Here is a 12359-nt window from a genome sequence, read left to right on the forward strand (position 1 = left end):
GGCTGTCTGCTGATCCTTGCTCACATGAGAAATCTTCATGCCCCTAACCTTTTATTCAATCAACATTATCTTCCCCCTGCATTCTGGACATTACTCCAACCGGGAAGCCACGATAAGCCGGAGGAGCCCAACTGCTAATCAGAGTTCAAAGGTCAACCTCAAAGATCGGTACATGCAGTTACAACGCAGAAGAGACAGATATCTTGGGGTCATTTGTATGATAAAGTGGAATTCTGGAACAATCCATAACATTGATCTGCGAGTCCAGTTCTCCTCATTCCAGACAGGCAGGAGTGGGTGGATAACAGAGCGACACGCAGGTCAAGCTGCAGTACTGCAGTCTTTCCTGCTGAATCATAGTGGGGTGGGGATGGCTGAGAGTTCTGCACTGTAATCTGACTTAAAGCCACATTTATTAGATTTTTTTATTTATTTATATATTTATATATCCAATACCAGGGAAACCAGCACAGTGCTCAAGCTAAGCTCCTCAGAACAACACTTGGATCGAACTGTAGTTTATCTGCAAACATATACACATTCCATCAGCACTTTCATGCTGATACACCACCTCTCATACATCTCCACCCACTTATGAATTGAATGATGTGGGATGATGTGTGATTCATGACCATATGATGTCAGAAATATATGTTTTAATGGCTAAATGAGTTTGCGTAAGAGCATCATTTCAAAATGAGCAATAAGAAATGATGCAATCATAAAATTACCGAGGTTTTAGGGTCATAATTGGCATAATGTAGCTGACTCATGAGCAAATATTTAACATATTCCATGATAATATAGCTGTGACACATCTACTTTTTAATGGTTCTGGAATGAAATCTTTCCACTGGCTTCACTCTAGCTTTCATTTGAATTGGACCCACACACAGGGCCGCCACATCACTGGCAATGTGTTGTGTATTTCATGTATTTTAAAGGTCGGGGCTCAGTTTACCCCTCTGTTGTCATCACCCCATGTCTGGTCTGATTAAAGTGTGATGACAAGACAAGGGTTGCGAGCAGCTTAAAACTTATCGGCACACAAACAAACACACTGTATTTACCTTTCATCTCTTTTTCAGCCTTTGTGTCTCTCCTGTTTGCTTGGCCCCTTTTGTGTTCCTACCACCCATCTCCACCTCTTGTTTATTTCTAACCAGTCAAGTAATATTGCAACTGTTTTCTGTAACTACACTAATTATTGGTATCAGGTGCGATCTGTTTTATGCTTAAGAAATCTCATATGTGCGTGCAAGTATATTCATGTGCTCGTTCATTTGAATCTGACCAGCCAGGTCTGTAAACAGTTAGATAAACACGGGCCACAGGAGTCCAATGTGAGTGGAGAGAGGGGCAGTCCGACTCCGACACGGCTGTAGTAGGAGGGCAGCTATTAAACTACTGCAGCTCAGAGGGCAGACAGACAACGGCACCTCACATACTGACGACAGGACTCAAGGACTGAGCCGCCTTTGAGCGACAGCTGCCACAACGCGAAACACAAGGCAGAAGGCCCATTCCCCGGTGGTCCCACAGTGACGCAGACAGGCCTTACCCCTGACCTGTGAGGAGCATCAGCAGGATGTCTCAAAATCTGCTGTGAGTATCAACCACTTATTCATCACAGCTAATAGACTGCGGTTAGAGATAAATGAAACTTCATAAAATGCAATCAAGTGAATGAAAGCAGCCTGTCACTCTGTTTTAAAATCAACAAGGACTGAATCTAACTGAGTCAAGGATAAGGTCCGATCTCTGGTGATGTCTTCTTGCTACAACATCACTTCTAATGTTTATTTATCTTACAGATTTTAAAAGGAATCATATTGGTTAAAAAATAAAAAAACAGAAGCATCTTTACGGTAGTCACATCTGTTTTAACACTCTCCTCTGTGTTGGTATGTGGATGGAGTTACTGTAACTCAATCACGTCTGCTCTCCAGATTCATGTGCCCCCCCCCCCGCCTCTGGCTGAGGTCCTATCTATGGCTCTGGTATGCACTCTCACTGTCTGTGGCGCTAACATGAAGATAAGTCCTGCCATCTAAACGACGGAGGTGAAATGTCAGACCCTGCTCCAGATGTAACATTATTCAGTATCTCGCTCTGAATGTTTGTTATGTGGCGCGCCCCAGAAAGTTTGGCTTCAACCGCGGCTTCACAAACGCAGTAAACTTAACACTCCCGCGTCCACTCGGCCCACTGATTGTCAGTCTTTTACAAACATTGACATATAAGGGATGGGGACGGGGAGCGCACACAGCTACAGTTTTAAAGAGTTCTCCTCTACATGTCACGGTAAACCTTTACTGTCGACCAGCTCATATGATCAGAGTTAAGGCCTCATGATTCAGTAAACACTGGCGTTACCAGAGGTTAAGTACACAGCGGATATCAGCTGCAAACAACAGAACTATCATATCAGACAAAGAGGTACTTCTATGCAGCTCGGGCTGAGAATGTCACATACTCAGCCACAAAGCTCTCACTCAGAGCAGCACTTCAAGGCTGTGATCTGGTCTTGTAACTGCCCCTTTCGTGCGTGTGTGTGGACATGAGCACAGCAGAAAGGCCTCCATTTTCATCTGTGTGTGAGAAACACACGCAGAGGCATCCAGGAAGTGTGAGCTAAGTGGTGGAGAATAGAGAGTGGATGTTGACAGGGGGTTATCTGGGGTTGGACGGCTCCTAAGATCCTCCACCAGCCTGCTGATGGTGAGGAAAATGTGCCATCCATCTCAGAAGCAGGACGGTATTCTCTGTGCAGGGTGTGCAATCAGTTGCTGACATTTTGCAGAAGTGAAGGAGTGTGCGTTTGATGACTTACGAACAGTGTTATCTGGAACCCATAAAGATCATACTGTATTTGGAAATGATGCCTTTAACATGCGCGGCTAAAGAAAGGTTCAGTCCAACAAGCTGCTTCTGTTAAATTATCACTGACAGCAGACTTTAGTTAATCTTCTATCTCTTGACTCGGCGCAGGAGAAGATCTGGAGGGAGGGAGAGATAAGGCAGTCAATTCCTACTAAAAAACATTTACAGTTCTGACCGCTCCCTTACTCCCTGAATATATTTCCTGGAATTCCATTCATTGCAACACCCATATTTATAGAACTAACCTCAGGGCATAGTTTTTAACAACAGGGGCTGCAGTGCCTGGTCAGGGAGGAACTCCTCACTCCCGCTGGAAATGAGTCATGTCAGAGGAGAGCCCCTGATGCTATCTCTCACTGGTGGTGCGCTGGGCATACCCATCCACACTTTCACACATACAGTGAGTCACAAGGCTGACTACATGAGTACCAGAGGGGAGAGACCCCACACTACACCAACACACTACACAGAGTTTGTAATTTCCATGGCAACAAAAAGCTGAGTTTACATAGGAACGTTCTACTTTGGATAAAGTCCAAAATACCTTACTCTTACTCTACCATAGTCTACTGTAGACGGAAAGCATATCAGTTTCATGGCCAAAGATGTTTTGCTTGGCTTAAGTATTTAAATTAGCAAAAAATATATTATGTGATCAAGTCTAAAATATAAGGAGTTTAATCAAACTGTGTAAACTGCTCCACATTACAGTCAATTCTGCCGAATAGTCCACTTACATATGTTCTTAGTTAATGATAAAAAAATGTATTTTGTATATACTTTGGCGATACACATACACACACACACACACACACACATACATATGCAGATTCCATACTGATAGAGCATGAAACATCATCATAGCTGGATTTCAAAGTACAGTGCTATGTAAATAACTGCCATAAAAGAAGAAGAAAAAAAATCCTCGAAAGCAGATAGCTGCTTTTAGTTACCACGACAGCCAAACAATGACCTGTCACTTCCCTACACATACAGCAAGCGAGTAACTAAGGCAACCCATGCGCTGTTACGCATGGCGCGTCTATATTGGGAACCCTGGCCGTGGACCAGAGGGTCACTCCATGACGCAGCGACGCACGCAGGGCGTTGTTCTTCCATAATGAGACACTTTATAACAGAACGTCAGCCCCTGGCATCAATCTAGTCTGAGAGCGACTTTTAGGACCGAGGGACTACCGCTGTTGGACTCTTTGGGGGGAAAAACTTAATTTTGCTTCTTGCGAGCCTGAACCTCTTTTTGTTTGTGGACATACAAGCTCTCCGCTCTCAGTAAGTGGACTTTGGTCTCTTCTAAACTTTATTACGCTCAGCTGCTCTCCGTCCGCCTGCGGAACAGGAGGAAACGCGCTTTTCGCTGGGATACACGCCGCTCCTCTGCGCGCACGGACGGGAGGACTGAGCTGTCATCAATCTGCTCTCTAACAATTCATTTCACCTAAAAATAACACATACATCTTACTTTCCCACGTTGTTTCAGCTGTTTTTCATGTCGCTTTTAAAAATCTTTGTCATTGCTGACATTGTTTCCATGTTTAGATGATAGGCTGACTATTGAAAGCCAGTTTACGAGGAACGTGGAACCATTTATCGCGAGAAAAATAAATAAATAAAAAGACGCGATTTGAGAGGAGTTTACCTCCTCAGACATATTTTGTCAGAGTAAATAAAAACAGAGCTGTAGCCCCTGACTCAGCTTCAAAATCTCATTCTGTCGACAGACATGCTGTTAAATGCAAACCAAAGGCGTCTGAATGCATTTTCCCGCGTCCATCCTATGAGCATGTGATGTTATTACAGTTAATGTACAGACCGCGCTGAAGGTGCTGCAGCGACACACCCATAACCCACCAATCACACACACACAAACACACACACACACACACACACACACACACACACACTCACACACACTCACTCCCATACTGACAGAGACCGTCTCTTCTTCTCATTGCTGCCCAGATCGTCTGGAAAGATGCTGCTCCTGCTGCTGGGAATCATCCTCCTGCACGTCGCTGCTCTGGTTCTCCTGTTCGTGTCAACAATTGTCAGCGTGAGTAAAACTGCTGTGGTTTTTTTTTTTTTCTTTATTCCAGTTAAAACTTGACAACATAGCCGACAACCTCTGTTGTGTTTTTCTGATTCATTGTTAAGCATATTTATGATAAGTTACGTCTAATATTTGCATGTCTTTACTTGTGCTACATATGCAAATGAAACTTTTTTCCCTGACTCATTTGGTGATGCTCTTCAAACATTATTGAGCAAATCATATTTTGTTGACACCAGGTATGGACGACAGGTGAAACCAGCACCTCAGACCTCTGGAAAAACTGCTCTACTGTCAGTGGAGGATACTGTGACCCAGCATCAACTGGAGGTCAGACCCCTGCCTGACACTTTACCATTTGCCTTTAAGACAACTTTAACTACTTATTTACTGTGTGTTTTCAATGCAATGTCTGGCACTGGACTTTTTAGATATTGGCCTGCTGTAATAAATATTAGGATTTTTTCTTTAATTAGTCAGTTTTTAGGTTTGATTTGGGGAACATGGTTAGATGAGTTAAATGAGAGATAACACTGAGATAGATGAAACCATGCACATTGATTTTAAATTGGGGGGGGGGGGGGGGGGGGGTTGAACTCTGGAAAATGACTTGCTGAAATCAAACATTTACCATGTTGCTGGTGTGGGTGTGTCACAGCTCCTCTGGGCCTCTGGTGCCATCTAGGGCAGAGAATGTGGCAGTGCTGTTTAGAAGCGGTAGCTGATAGGCTGCTGCTGTATAAATAGTCGTGGTGTGATGTCCATATTCAGGACTCGTGTTGGGAGTCCATAGTGACAGGAGTTAAGAGAGAGCTGTGGACGATCAGGGTGGGGCTGCAGAGAGTATTTAAAGTTTTACATCTATGTGTGTATGTGTGTGTCGGTGTTTGATAGCAGGGGGACCTTGGCGTACCTCATGCAGAACATAGCCTGCTGACGGTGGGTCACGCCCAGTGTCAGATCATGATGTCCAGGGTTAGTTTGTGAGGATCATTAGGACAATTTAAGGCAGCAGCTGCAGAGTTGGAGATTTATTTAGACCGACGGCCACCTCCACATGTTTGAATTGGAGTGACACAGAAACTAAACAATGAATATGCAGATTCCTCTGTTTTGGAAAAGTAAAAATTTCCATTGCCTTAAAGTTAATGACTAAGTTCATGTGAGCTCATTGTTGACTGGCTGGATGTTTTGCCACTAAATGTGCCGTCACAGAGGTGCAGGAGCTGCTGGCTGCAGCGGGGGTGATGTCACTTGTCTAGAATGAGCCGTGCTCAGCCAGTGTGTGTTTTGTCAGGGCAGCAGCGCCTGCATACTCTGCCAGGTAGTTTGATGGTGCAGCCAGTTTGTTTGACTTTGCTTTCATTAGTGCACTGACGCACAGTGTTTATTTAAGAAGGTGCGTGTGCTGTGCCCGGCTCTGTGCTTTGGCTTTTGGAGATGGAAGACAGTGGTCTGTTTTCGTGTAGGGGCCAAGCCTGTGTGTGTCAAAAAGGCTTTTTTGAAGCCTTGCTGAGCAATCAACTTCCTCCTGAGGTGACTCATAATCACAGTCATTGTAGCTATTTTTAGGGAATTTTCTGAAATGTCTGAGTTTCCCCTTGTTGTTGCCTTGGTTACAATAATATTGGCTGCATTTGGTTTGAGTGAGAGATACCCATGTCACAGTTATCACATGCTGAGCTTGAGTCAAACATCACGTCCTTACAGCCATGGAGGTGACTTCATAGAATTTACTCGCTCTAAAATTAGCTATTGAGGAAGAATGTCCTCTGCTCCCTCACAGGCCAACAATATATAAACACAGTGAGGTAAATACTACAGCGGTTTTATTTTTGTTGTGCTCTGCTCCTCAGCACAGCGTTGCGTTTTGGGCCTCAGAACAGAATGCAGCGAGACAGTGAACATAAACAGTCACTTTCCTGTTTGGTATTACACAGGCTTCAGTAGGAGCTGTAAGTTTCTGCATTGTACTCCCACAATCGCAAACCATTCATGTTTTACGAGTGATACTCGCTTATCAGTGACATTCTGAGCCCTGAACTGTACCTCTGGTTAGGACAGCGTTATCACATAGTATTATGTAACATCTGAAAATAGGATCATCATCATCATAGTGGAGTCTAATTGTTGCTCCGGTGCAGGATTGTGCTGGCTGTATTTTGTGGACGGAGATTTGCAGTGTGTCATGTTTCCTCTCATATCTCAGCCCCGGACCAGTGATCATCAGGATGTACTGTGGTGCTGTTATTGTAGGAAACCTGACTCCAGGCCGGTAACGCTGTGCAGTCAGTCCAGATACTGTTTCCCTTCAAATCTATAGCGGAGACATTTCATCATCTGTCTAGGAAAACTGCATGATTTATTTTTTTATGTAAATGGCCACAGATTGAAAAGTAATAACGGGATGAAGAATTGTGTATATTTTGGCCCCCAGTGTTAAAATGTGGTTAGACAAAGTCTTAATGTCACACAGTGTGTGCTGTCTTATGACTTACTTTATGTTCATGGGTATGCATAGTGATAAATTATGCATCAGGCCTTATTTTCCAAGTTGTATTTGCCCCCCCATTAAAACAACAACATGCCTTTCATTTACATAATGGAAGAGAATCGATAAACCAAAGATGCCGGAGAAGGTTGAAGAAAACACGTCGGAAATTTGAATGTTAAGAGTTTAGCAGTGGCTTGGTCAAATAAAATCCCTGTTTTTTATATAAATATTGGCTGATAGTCGTGTAGGACAGGGGCAGATGGGTGGGCTGATGCAATAACAGAAGCCAAGCAACCCGCGACATCCAGCATTTTATGGCATTGATGGAGCGAAAACTTGACAGTAACAGCAGACAAGGCTAAAGAGAAGAGCTGGATAGATACAGAGAGGGAAAGAGCGAGTGCTTAGGAAACCTGAGAGGCCAGATCGACAGGATGGATAACGCTCAGATGAGAAATAGACCCTGCCTGGAAAATCCTGGGATTCCTGGAATGGTGGCACCGATGAAGCACAGACACACACATGTCAAACACACAACCATGCACTCAGATAGACACCACAGATACATCAGATGGTACTTGGTCCTCCCTGTCAATACAGGTATCTAATGGGTTAATGGCTTCGAGCAGCCAGGCCTTGCAGGACTAGCACTGACAATCAATATGGTACATTTAGTCATAGTTCCTGCTGTGAGGGGCGCACAGAGCTTTTAGGAACAAGATACCTAGGTTTCATTGTTATGGATCCATTACACATTCCCAGAAGTAAACATGGCCAAGACCAGCTCATTATGTTCTCCTTGAGAGGATGCTTAAATTCAGCAGAGGCCGGAGAAAGCATTTGTTTTTTCATTTGTTTTCCTCTTCCCCTTCTCGTACACTCATTAAGTCAATGTTATATAGAAATTACGCTCTGGATAATGATGTGTATTTGTCATTGCTTATTGACAACACTCTCCTTCTTCTTCCCCTACAGAGTGGATCCAGGCGGTCCAGGCTCTCATGATCCTATCCATCATCTTCAGCTGCATCTCTCTCTTCCTCTTCTTCTGCCAGCTCTTCACTTTGCAGAAGGGCGGACGCTTCTTCCTCACTGGAACCTTCCAGATCCTTGCCAGTGAGTTGACCCGCCTTGACACTTCCAAACAAATTCACTGACAACATAATAGAGATCAGACGGACATAAGAGGGAACAAGCAGAAACTACACTGGTATAATTTTAACTATTATCAACACAGAATGTAAAAAGAGGGCTGTACTGGAGCAAGTATGACTGCAGTTTAACGCCACAAGGAATGAGTAGTTTTTCTTCAATGAGCTGATTTATCATTTCGTCAATAAAATGTTGAAAATGATGAAAATATGACAAAAAACAGAGATTCAATTGACACTGATGCCAAACAAGCAGCAGATTCTCAACTCTGAGCAGCTGGAATCTGGACATTCAGTTAATGACGTGATCAACTCAAACAAATGACTAATATTTTCACCACTACTCTGATCTGTTTCATTTGTAGAGCAGCAGCACTTAAGTCTGAAAATACACCATGCATACAAATCCACCTACACAGACAAACCAACAGCTGATGCTCACCCTGCATCTTCTGTGGCAGAGAATTAAATTAAGAGCATGTGAGCCGGTTTCTAATGGTTTTTATGCTCCACTTGTCTATTGTACTTCATGCCCTTTGGCCAGAGAGCAGCTCAGCTGCCAGTCCATTGTGTCCTCTCTTGGCAGCCCTTTCCAACATCCCAGGTTTGCTCTGTATACTGTGCCAGTGCACTGCCTGGCACCCAGGTGCCCACTCAGCCAAACAGGAATGACGCTGGGCACACAGCCAGCCGCACAAGTTGAAATGTCAGGGAGGCTGACAGTGCGGGGGTCTGACAAACAGATCATGCCATGTCGGAGCAGGGAGGTGGGCAGAGCTGGAAAGGCTTGCAGAGGTTTGAATGGTGTTCAATAAGCATGAAACACCATGATGTAATGTGTAGGGATGCCTTCTGGGAAACTCTGACCTGCTCGCCTCCACTGCCAGACAGAGTTCAGCCCAGGACACAAGACAGGGAGCAGAGTACTGCAGAGAAACACGACCTGATCAGTGAACAACACAATGACCGCTCCTTTCTCCCTGTAGGTTTGTTTGTGATGAGCGGAGCCATCATCTACACGGTGATGAGTCCGGAGTGGGTGCCGGAGACAAACGTCTTCGGCTACTCCTACATCCTGGCGTGGGTGGCCTTCCCTTTGGCGCTGATCAGCGGACTCATCTATGTCATCTTGAGGAAGCGAGAATGAGCCATCACTCCATCCCAGCGTTCCCAGTAACCCCATGCCCAACTGCAAGTGTCATCAGTTCCCCTCTGAAGTATACGTTCTGATGAAGTACCAATGGCCAATGGAGCCACCAGGCCAATACACAGCCAGGTCACACCCGGGAGGGGGGAGGGGGGGAGAGTTACCAAAAATCAACACGCAAACCAACACAAAAACAACCAATACTGTCTCATTTAAAAGATGTATATAGTATCTATGGTTTAAAACCTATTTATAACACTTTTTACATATATGTACATAGTTTTTGTGTTGCTCTGTCAACGGATACTTGTATGAGCTTTGTTTTAGCTGATTAAGTGCCTCAGTGTTTGTTTGTAATGATGAAATAATTAGACACTATATTGTTGTTTTCTTTTTTTTGTTTGTTTTTTTGCCTTTTTTTTTTTGTTTGTTTTGGTTACTGCCAAAGAATCAGTAAAAATGAAAAAAAAATCTTGAAGTATATATTAACCAAAGTGCATGTATAGAAATAGAAAAGTCAGAAGGATTTTTTTTTTTTTTTTTTTTGATAGGCTTGCTTTACAAAAACAGAGTGGTAACATCCATGGATGTAGCATAGCCATGAAAGATTTGGTCCTTTTCTATTCTGTGGATTCGCAAGTTTCAGTGTTTTTATTTTCGGTATTTTTCTATTTCTTATTTTCAACAAAAGATGGTGCTATTATATTTATCATTCCTATTACTGATAGCAATCATTTACAGAGTTATTTTGTTATTGTTTAGAGTCTAAAAGCTTGCCATTGATTACATTGAGAACCAGAGAGAGGTACACCTGTACATACAGTGCCTGACTGCTTCTTTAGGGAACACAGCCTATTTCACATTGCAGTGTCAGACTGAATTTTTTTTTTGTCTTCATCAGCTACTGTAAAAAAAAAAAAAAAAAAAAAAAAAAAAAAAAAAAAAAAAAGAATAACTGAGCTTGGGGTGGAGCATTGATTTCATCAAGGCATTTGGAATGTCAGTATTATTCTGCAAGTCCGTAAAGAGTTAGATCACAGTTCAATGACTTTACAGAAGCTTTATTTTACCTCCATTTACCTTCATTTCCCCTCATTCTACTGTCTGTGTTCACCTCGTGACCATGGCTGTTGAAGCCTCAAGAAGTCAGATTGCCTATTTACCATAGTACCTGAGTACCATAAATAAAAATAACAATAATAATGGGACATTATAGCCTATGGAAAAAAAACTATAATTCTAACATTACTAGAAATAAATGCCACTGAGTTGAAGCCATATAGGAAAATATCAGATGATAGGAAAAACATTTAGTATTAACTTTATGTGAGAAAAAGGACAGAGAGGTTTGCAGTGATGATACAAATGTCTGATTCACATACTTGAAGTTTGACATGCTGCAGTCTCTGCCCACTGACGTTTTTATGTGTTTCTCTTCTACTGTGTAAAACACTGTTCATATGTCGTGCATAACAGATGTTGATGACAATCTCACCTAAAAACACTCACGTACTCAATAAAACTACTCTCGCATTATATAATACTGTGTATTCCACTGTTACAAGGGACTGGATTCACACTAACACTTGATGCATGAGGAATTTCAAGTCATTTTCTGGGCTGTTTACGCTGTCTGCCTGTAAACTATGAAAAACCCATCTCTGGTGCTACAAAAGCATCATGTGGGAAATCTGCCAGTAAACGGTGATAGGACTTTACAGTGGAGGCAGACTCTGAACCATTTGTGGTGATGAATCTGTTATAACTGACAGCGGCTGCGTGCTCATAGGCTGCTGTATGTCAGCAGCTGAAACGCGGAGTGCAGCATGCAAATTCTTGTTTACAGTCAGGCCAAGCGAGCCTGTCTTTACAGTGTGTGATCGTGTCTCCGGCAGATCAAATGTGCTGCCTTGTGCATGTGGCTGCAAACGCTGTATGTGACTTGTGTTACACACACTTGGGGCAAAGGCACGGCGGTTGGCACCTGATGCCAGTTATTCAAAACATGCAGCTAGTGTTTCAGTGTCAACATAGCATCGGAAATAAGAGGACTTGGATGTGTTTTGAACGCTGTAAGCAAGCGTCTGTCCTCCACTTGACATCTCCAGCGAGGTCCTGTAGCCTTCCAAAACAGAGCGACGTAGTGGATTAAAGCGTTTAATTCAGAGCTTACACTAGCTAGCCTGCTGTGGGTTTCAGATGATTATTGATGGGTTCAGTTAGAAGAGATTGCCTCTAATGACAACTGCCCTCTTTACTATTTTGTGTAAAAGCTACAGAGTTCAATTGTCTATACCATGTTTACACCTAAACTTCCAAATGCTCTTGATATTACCAAAGCTACTTTGAGTTTAATCATTAAAGGATGTTTCTTACCACCACCACTGGGGTTTTTGTGTCTTTCAACAGCACCACACACACACACACACACACACACACACACACACACACACACATACTAACACACATCACACCGAAACCACTTGTGAGGAGGCAAAACCTACCTGACAACTGGCACACAGACTGTGTTTATAAATTATAGCAAATGGTTTGTGATGATATTGATTCCTTTTAAAAGACAACAGTCAGTCTACAAGCAGCAGCTCTGCATTCAGC

General features: G+C 43.1%; 1 protein-coding gene across 2 annotated transcripts; it reads left to right on the plus strand.

Moving 5' to 3' along the window:
* The first annotated feature begins 1427 nt into the window (after positions 1–1427).
* On the plus strand, positions 1428–12124 carry pmp22b (peripheral myelin protein 22b). 2 transcript variants are annotated; one of them, XM_071462663.1, is made up of 5 exons: positions 1428–1605; positions 4864–4954; positions 5191–5281; positions 8421–8561; positions 9583–12124. In XM_071462663.1, exons 1-5 carry the CDS (start codon positions 1589–1591, stop codon positions 9741–9743), a joined length of 501 nt encoding a protein of 166 aa, XP_071318764.1. In that variant the 5' UTR covers positions 1428–1588; the 3' UTR covers positions 9744–12124. The 2 variants fall into 2 exon arrangements, with proteins under 2 accessions (XP_071318764.1, XP_071318765.1); XM_071462664.1 differs by lacking the exon at positions 1428–1605 and adding an exon at positions 4032–4173.
* Positions 12125–12359: the final 235 nt, after the last annotated feature.

Source organism: Trachinotus anak, unplaced genomic scaffold (genome assembly GCF_046630095.1).
Source record: "Trachinotus anak isolate AG129_WGS33_773 ecotype Australia unplaced genomic scaffold, CSIRO_AGI_Tana_v1 ptg000025l, whole genome shotgun sequence".
Classification (NCBI taxonomy): domain Eukaryota; kingdom Metazoa; phylum Chordata; class Actinopteri; order Carangiformes; family Carangidae; genus Trachinotus; species Trachinotus anak.

Coding starts and splice junctions, on each gene's coding strand:
- pmp22b (XM_071462663.1), top strand. Junction 4,955..5,190: donor TCGTGTCAACAATTGTCAGC/GTGAGTAAAACT, acceptor TGTTGACACCAG/GTATGGACGACAGGTGAAAC. Junction 5,282..8,420: donor TGACCCAGCATCAACTGGAG/GTCAGACCCCTG, acceptor CTTCCCCTACAG/AGTGGATCCAGGCGGTCCAG.